This window comes from Vitis riparia, unplaced genomic scaffold, assembly GCF_004353265.1.
Source record: "Vitis riparia cultivar Riparia Gloire de Montpellier isolate 1030 unplaced genomic scaffold, EGFV_Vit.rip_1.0 scaffold525_pilon_pilon, whole genome shotgun sequence".
In the NCBI taxonomy this organism is placed as follows: Eukaryota; Viridiplantae; Streptophyta; class Magnoliopsida; order Vitales; family Vitaceae; genus Vitis; species Vitis riparia.
In genome coordinates, this window is record NW_023269695.1 from 117,814 (window position 1) to 126,626 (window position 8,813).

At 39.9% G+C, this 8,813-nt stretch overlaps 1 protein-coding gene across 1 annotated transcript; it reads right to left on the reverse strand.

The window, feature by feature from the left end:
- Positions 1 to 4,067: 4,067 nt before the first annotated feature.
- Positions 4,068 to 4,517, reverse strand: LOC117909978 (gibberellin-regulated protein 14-like). Its single transcript, XM_034824022.1, has one exon. It carries the CDS (start codon positions 4,515 to 4,517, stop codon positions 4,068 to 4,070), a length of 450 nt encoding a protein of 149 aa, XP_034679913.1.
- Positions 4,518 to 8,813: the final 4,296 nt, after the last annotated feature.

The window sequence follows — 8,813 nt, forward strand, 5'->3', positions numbered from 1 at the left end:
CTAGAATTTGCCATTCAAGGTGATCCTTAACCTTAGATTACCCTTTAAAAGCTCGCAAGAGATAACTAATGGATGTCTCCTTAGAGTCCAAAAGCTTACCAAGTGTTGGCTATTCTAGAAAATCCTACCTTTGAACCACCTCCCAAAGGCACACAAGAGATAAACTAGTGTATCTCAATGGATGAAGATCACTTGCCTTACCAAGTGTTGGCCTAGGTGATTTAAAGGTGTTTTAAGTTAACTAAAAACATAGAAACCATTAATGGGTCACACTTTGTCTTCATTAAAAGCTGAAACAACAAAACATCCAATTTTTGCATTCGGCACCTTACCTAACTTCCTTAACTCCAAGAAACAAAAGCCTAGTCACTCATTCTCTGAGGAAACATCCTCGGAGCTTGTTTGGCTAGTGAGAAAAATACAATCAAAATGAGTAGGTATTACTTTCTTCAAAAACTATACAAAAAGTTGGTCTCTGAGAACAAGCTCCCGAGATATCCTTATGTAAAGAAAATTACAAATGATATATAGGAGGTTATTCACCCTTCCTTCTTACTTCCTAACTAAGGAATCCTATGATTGGTGGATTATAAGGAGAAAATGGAGATTTAAACAACAAATATCTAAAGAAAAAATCTAAAATAGTCGGTGGCAAATATCTGGGAGCACTCAAGTGGATTTCGCAGCTTGCAACATGGGCTGTAAAAATTTTGCAAGTTGAAAGTCTCCATTTCGCAAGAAAAGGTTGATTTCGCAGCTAGCACTTTGTGATTTCGCAGCTTGCGAAATTGCCTTTTAGCTTGGCGTGGTTGTCTTCCAATGGCCATAACTTCTTCATTTCAACTCTAATTTATGCACTGTTTAAAGTGTTGGACTCCTGACTTCTCAAGCTTCAAAACGACATATAGTATGCAAAAAATGGACTCCATAAAGTGCTCAAAATATGTCCTACAGTTGCTATCCTCTTGGATTTCTTCATGTTAGATTCCTTTTTTTGTTTTTCCTCCTTGCATTCTTGATTTGCTTTTGGCAAAGGACTACAAAGCTCCAAAGCTTGGATTCTTCCTGTAAATGAGCTTCCATTTGCTTTTCCATGGATTATATAGAACTCTCCCTCATCTTAGATTGCTTTGGTGATAAAAAAGCTATCAAAAACACCAAAACTTAACACAATTTAATTAGAAATGATTGCAAGGGTCCTTGTCCTTAACATGTCAATTGAGTTAAAAGGTACTAACTACTACTCAAAAGTGTTTAAAAGAGTTAATTACAAGCTATAAAATAGCATTTTTTGAGTAGTAATCACTCCCCCAAACTGACATATTGCTAGTCCCTTAGTAGTGAATGAGAGAAAAAGAAAAATAAACAATACTATAATTTACAACATCATGATGATCACTCCAAAAAAATTTCAAGTGGCATGATGATCAAACTCTCACATGGAACATTAAAGATATAGAACTTAAACTTCAACAAGAGTTATCAAATAACTTGTCTAATCACAATTCATGAAGAGAAAGCATTATGCAAGTTTAAGCTTCAAAATGATTTCCACTCCCAAAGGTCCAAACCTTACTCTTCCACAAAAATCTAAGTGTTACTTATTAGTTTCCGAATATAGTATGCTGAACTAATCTCTCCCCCCAACCTAGTTCTTTTTCAACACTTAGCAAATTGACAAACTTCAATAGGCTAAGAACGCACCTCTTGATTCACAATTTTTTTTCATTGTAGGAGTACAAGGCTTAAAGGTATTATTTTCTAAATTGTCCATGTAATGGGGATCCATCGATGACTCCCAACCAATTAAGGTTTAGGGCATCAAGCTTTAAGGATCTTTCAACCACTAACTCCTCGGATTTTACCCCGGACTTTTGAGAATGAATTTTAATACCCAAGCACCTACAGTATGTTAAACTCTACCTATTCACCCTTGTAACGAGCATTGAGGTCGGTGACTCCCAACCAATGAAGGCTTAGGGCACCAGGTTTTAAAGATTTTCACCATATACCCCTCAGACCTTGCTCGGATTTCAAGGCAAGTAAAACATTTTTTTTTTCTTTTTTTTTTTCAAAGGCTCATTGGCCTTTTATAAGGTGTCTCAACACTATTAAATGAGGTCAAAAGTACCAAGTCTAAATTTTCCTAAGTCAAGGGGGTGAAATAGTTTTTCATCTTATAATTGGAACCTAGTGTGCACAGTGTGTGGTAAGCTTAAAGTGGAAGAAATAAGGTTGAATTCAATAGAAGTTTCAACAATTCATCAACTTTAATAAGCATAATATAAACTCTAAGTCAAGTAGAAAGACAAAAATTCAATTTCTCCCATTTCATTTTGAAAATTTTTCCTTAATAACCATGGAGAGTAGAATAAAAACCTAAAATTTTTAAAAATTAAGCAAAAACAACTAAATTACTAAAATAACTTAGCATTAAAAACAAAACTTCCTTCGTCAACTCTCTTCTTTCCTCCCCTTCCCCCCAACCAAGCTGAACATTGCCCTCAATGTGGCAAGAGCGATTAAAAATACAGGGAGGGAGTTGTACCTCCTGAGTGACATTGGTTCTGAGTCATCTAGGATAGACCACATGATTTGAAAAACAACAAAAAATTATGAGTAGAGGAAATAAAATGAGATTATGCCAAGTATACGCAAAAATGATGGATATGTATTACTTTAAGAAAGTACACTATGAACTAAGAACAAGTAATACATCCAATCCCAGTATATAAAATATCAAAAACATCGGATTACGAGTTCTACTATAATAAGTAAATACAAAAGAAAGAAAATAGATAAATGATCAGGTGGTGGTGGGAGGATCATGTGGAGACGATGGCTCTGCTGTGGAAGTCTGAGTGCTCAGGATCGGTGTCTTGATCTCTTTATAGTCGTCTCCTCATGGGGCACAGTCTGCTCTGGTAGAAGAGCGTCCTGGGATGGATCTGTAGGCTCTGATGGGCTAGGCATATCATGCTCAGGTGGTGATAGAATACCCAAATGCTGTTGTATCTGCCTAAGGATGGCAGTATGCTGGGTCTGGGTGGCGATAAGCTGATCTTGATGTGCACGTACGGCTGTCATTTGCTGTGTAAGGACGCTCTGAGTAGCAGTCAATGTCTACAAAGTATGAAATAGGCCTCTAAACTCTGAAATAGATATGGTTATACTAGACTCAGATGGATGAGGTGCGGATGTAGCTGGTACAACTGGCAGAGTCCCAAGAGTGGTAAGAGGAGTAGAAGATGTGACCTTAGGCGTAAGTCCTGTAGAAAACACTATAGGGGCAGGTGCTATGATCTCTGTAAGTATCTCAGCCTGCTGTGGCTCCTCTGGCTGCTCTGGCTGTGGTATCTCTGGATGCTCTAGTCCAGTTAGGGCTCCTAGATGTGCAACATAAGCCATCATACTAGTCCATTTGTCGAGAGTGAATATCTCTCAGCAAATGCGTCTGCACTCAAGTTAAGGCTTAGAAGGATAGCCCAATGCTCTAATATTTGACAGAGCAACCTCGGGAATAGCAGTGGAATCACATCTGCTATCAATAGCTTCTTTATGTGGACCTTCTCTTCAAAGTAAAGAAGAGCGGTCATGATCAAATGATGAGGGCCAAAGTAAAAACCCTCTGAAATCCTGAACAAGGCCTTTAGTATTGCTCTCCTCCTCTGCACCATATGCTAAAGTGGAAATATGTTGTGGCGTAGGAGTGCATCCAAAAGAAACATGTTGGGTGGAAACTCCTTCCTCAAAAGATATGAGCGTGTGGACGTCCCCTTGGACAATATATGAACCATATCACTCTGAGAAGGATGAGACCACTCTCTATAATCCGTTGGACGCACTAGCTCATATGGAATGCGCAAGGCCTCTGCTATGCGTCTGGCTCCTAAGATACCATGACGTCCATCAATAGTGAAGTGGATGACAGTAAGATCTCGGACACGATGCGTAGTCATAGACTGATAAAAGTCTAATGCTACTTGGGGATAGAATAAATCTCTTGGAGTCATCAAGTGCTCCAAATGGTACCTCTGAAGTAAGTGGAATGAATCTCTGAGCTTTGGCTAGTGTCTAAAAGTCTCTCTGTCAAGACATAGCTCAGAGTGGAATGACCTAACCCGACAATCCAAATTGCCCTCTATGGGTGGCTGAGTAACCATAGGTCGCCTGATAACCACCTCCGGAGTCATCCCATAAGGAATCTGAGACTCTGTAGTAGGCGACTGAGGCTCTGATGGAGGCTCTGATGGCTTTACTGGAGCTGAGACTCTGGCTTTCTTCGTAGAAGGGCGACTAGCTGACTTCTTGGGACGTGAGGAGCTTGCCCTTGGTGTAGTGGGTGGTCTCCTGGTCTGATACCTTCGCTGAGGAGGACTAGACGACGCTCCATCTTCGGAAGGTGGGATGGCGAGTGGCTGTGGAGGCTCAGTCATGGAGTCTTGTACAGGTAAGACTCTCAGTGTACTGTTTCGAGTTAATGGAGATGGGGTCTTGGCTCCTCTTGTTTTGGCCATGGCTGAAGTGAAGAGGCTTCAGAAGGTGGATGGAGGTGCGTAGGGTGCTATGCTTCAGATGGATGTCCTCTGGACTTCCCTTGGAAAGGCCCCTCTAATTTTGGTTGAGTTTTACACTTGAAGGGGATTTTCGCAAGTCAAAATAGCTGTGCGAAATGAAACTTATGAATTTAAAGGCTTAAATAGGTGTTCAATTGATGGTTGGAATTTTCGTAGGACTCCGGGCCATTTCACAGACAAAGGGGGATTTCGTAGCAAAATGGGGATTTCATAGGTGGTTTCGCAGCTCATTTCGCAGCTGCGAAATGAGTTTTGGGAGTTGCGAAATGGCACATGTGTACCTGGGGGTGGTTTCGCAGCTGCGAAATTTTTCTTTGGAGGGTTTTGCAGCTGCGAAATGGCACATGTGTGCCTGGGGGTGGTTTTGTAGTTGTGAAATTTTTCGCAGGGGGGTCTTGTAGCTGCGAAATTGTTTCACAGGGAGACCCTCTTTTCGTAGTATAACCCCATTTTCGTAGGATGGCTCTTTTGGCTGTGAAATTTTTTCGTAGGGGAAGTCTTTTTTTGCAGGGTGACTCTTTTGGTTGCGAAATTTTCGCAGGAGAATAAATTCCTCTGTTTTTGTGCTTCTTTGGTTCCCTGTGGCTTCCCTCCACTTCTTTTGAAATTCCTCCTGATTTTGATCATTCAAAAAGTCTAAGTTATATCAAAATAACACAAATCAAAGCTAAGATCAAAATTAAAACAATTAATAAAGCTTTTAAATTAACAAAATTAAAACAAAAACATGGACTTTGGCAAGACCAAGTCCATCTAACCCCTTTTTGGTCAGGATTTTTGTGGCTCAATGAGGTTGACTTCCTTCTTGTCTTGATTGAATGGCTCCATGAATGGTTTGAGACGGTGGCCATTGACTTTAAAAGTGTTTGTGTTGTTGGAATTTGGTAGTTCCACCACTCCATTGAGATGCACTTGGTGAATAATGAAAGGGCCTATCCACCTCGACTTTAGCTTTCCAGGAAAGATATGGAGCCTAGAGTCATAGAGTAAGACTCTTTGTCCCTTCCGGAATTCTTTGTTGGAGATTAACTGATCATGCCACCTCTTCATCCTCTATTTTGCAACTTTGGAATTGATGTAGGCATCATTTCTTAATTCTTCCATCTCATTAAGGTCTAAGCACCTCTTTGCCCCGGCTCTTTCAAGTCCCTGTTTACCTTCTTGATTGCCCACCAAGCTTTATATTCAACTTCCACAGGGAGATGACATGCTTTGCCATGGACTAGGTGATAAGGAGACATGCCAAGAATAGTCTTGTAAGCAGTTCTATATGCCCATAGTGAATCATGGAGCTTAACAGACCAATCTCTTCTGCTCGTGTTTACCACCTTCATCAATATATTCTTGATTTTCCTATTTGCTAACTCAACTTGCCCGGAAGTCTAAGGGTGATAAGGTGTAACTACCTTATGCTTCACCCCATACTTGGCTAAAAGGGTTTCAAAAGGCTTGTTGCAAAAATGAGTACCCCCATTACTGATTATGGCCTTGGGCACCCCAAATCTTGAGAAGATGTTCTCTTTGAGAAACTTAAGAACCACTCTGTGATCATTGTGCTTACATGGGATTGCCTCAACCCATTTAGAAACATAGTATACCCCAACCAAAATGTAAGAGTTACCAAAAGACATTGGGAAAGGTCCCATGAAGTCAATGCCCCAAACATAAAAAAGATCAACTATTAGAATGGGGTTCATAGGCATTTGATTTCTTCATGTCAGCTTCCCAAGCCTTTGGCATTTATCACAGCTCCTACACATGGTGTGGGCATCTTTGAAGAGTGATGGCCAACTAAAACCTGATTACAACACCTTCATGGCTGTTTTGTGAGAGGCAAAGTGGCCTCCACATGCACTCTCATGGCAATGACTGAGGATTCCTTGTTGCTCTTCTTCAGGGACACACTTCCTTGTTATTTGATCTGCATAATACTTGAAAAGAAAAGGTTCTTCCCAATAGTAGGCATGAATCTTTGCAAAGAAGTGCTTCCTATCTTGTGCTTTCCACTCACTTGGAACTTCACCAGTAACTAGATAGTTAGCAATATGAGCATACTAAGGAGTATTTTCTAGAAACATAAGTGATTCCTCTGGAAAGTCATCATTAATAGGTAAAACATGGGAATTATGTGCTATAGCCAACCTTGAAAGGTGGTCAGCTACCACATTCTCCACTCCTTTCTTATCTCTGATTTGGAGATTGAACTCTTGTAGTAAGAGAATCCATCTAATCAACCTTGCTTTTGCATCTTGCTTTGTCAATAAATACTTCAAGGCTGAATGGTAAATGAAAACCATGATGAAAGACCCTACTAGATAAGCATGAAACTTGTCTAAGGCAAACACTATAGCTAACAATTCTTTCTCTGTGGTTGTGTAGTTCCTTTGCGCTTCGTTCAATGTGTTGCTTGCATAGTAGATCATATAGGGCTTTCCTTCTTCTCTTTGGCTAAGAACAACTCCTATAGCAAAGTCACTGGCATCACACATCACTTCAAAGGGTAGTTGCCAGTTAGGAGCCCTCACTATTGGAGCAGTCGTAAAAAATTGCTTCAGTTGCTCAAAACTCCTTTAACATCTATCATCCCATACAAATTTATCATCCTTAGCCAATAGTTCACAAAGAGGCTTTGAAAGCTTAGAAAAATCTTTTATAAACCTGCTGTAGAACCCTGCATGGCCAAGGAATTGCCTTACTCCTTTTACAGTTGTTAGGGATGACAATTTGATAATAAGTTCCACCTTTGCTTTATCAACTTCAATGCATTTCTCGGAGATGATGTGGCCAAGGACAATTCCTTGTTGTACCATAAAATGACATTTCTTCCAGTTGAGCACCAAGTCCTTTTCAATGCATCTGTTTAGAACCACTTCCAAGTTAACTAAGCATTCCTCAAATGTACTTCCATATATGGTGATGTCATCCATGAAAACCTCCATAATTCGCTCCACCATATCACTGAAGATATTTAACATACATCATTGGAATGTTGCAGGTGCATTGCATAAACCAAAAGGCATTCTTCTATAGGCATATGTTCCAAATGAACATGTGAAAGTGGTCTTCTCCTGATCTTCAACATCGATTTCTATTTGAAAATACTCGGAGTAGCCATCCAAGAAACAATAGAAAGGATGGCCCGAGACTCTCTCCAACACTTGATCAATAAATGGCAATGGAAAATGATCATTCCTTGTCACAACATTCAATTTTCTATAATCAATACATACCCTCCAACCTGAAGTGAGGCGTGTAGCAACTTCTTCTCCTTTTTCATTTTGCACCACTGTGATCCCTGACTTCTTTGGTACCACTTGAGTAGGACTCACCCATAGGCTATCTGATATGGGGTAAATAATACCTACTTGAAGTAGCTTCAGCACCTCAACTCGCACCACCTCTTGCATATGAGGATTCAATCTTCTTTGAGGTTGACAAATTGGTTTAGTTTCTTCCTCCATGTATATATGATGTGTACAGACCAAAGGACTGATGCCTTTCAAGTCATATATTTGTCATCCTATTGCTTTCTTACATCTCTTGAGAACTTCAAGTAGACAGACCTCCTAAGGCGTAGTGAGAGATGAAGATATAACAACATGACACTTTTTATTCTCTTCTAGGTATGTATATTTCAACTCCGTGGGTAGGGGCTTCAGATTGAGCTTTGGGGTCTCCTCTTTAGCAACTTCTTATGCCTCTTCTTTATTAAACAAAGGTAGAATTTCTTCTCTCCTCCTTCAAACTTATAGAGCAGCAAGCAAATCTGAGGGTTCAGGCAACCCTTCTTCAAGATCCCCAAGACTTTCATTTAACTTCTCTTGCATTTTTTTATTACAATGCTCCTCCACTAGAGTGTCAATGATGCACACCTCTTATGGACCTTCTTCTTCTTCCGGAGTGATTAGCTTTTTGGACATATAGAAGATATTAAGCTCCAATGTCATGTTGCCAAACATGAGTTGCATGAGTCCATTCCTACAATTTATGATTGCATTTGATGTAGCTAGGAATGGTCTTCCAAGGATGATAGGAACATAATTAGTTTCCTTGACAATTGGGTCTGTGTCAAGAACAACAAAGTCTACTAGATAGTAGAAATTATCAACTTGAACTAAGACATCTTCAATTATCCTTCTTGGAATTTTCACTGATCTATCTGCTAGAGATAGAGTGATTGATGTTGACTTTAATTCACCAAGTCCCAATTACTTGTAGATAGAGTATGGCAGCAAA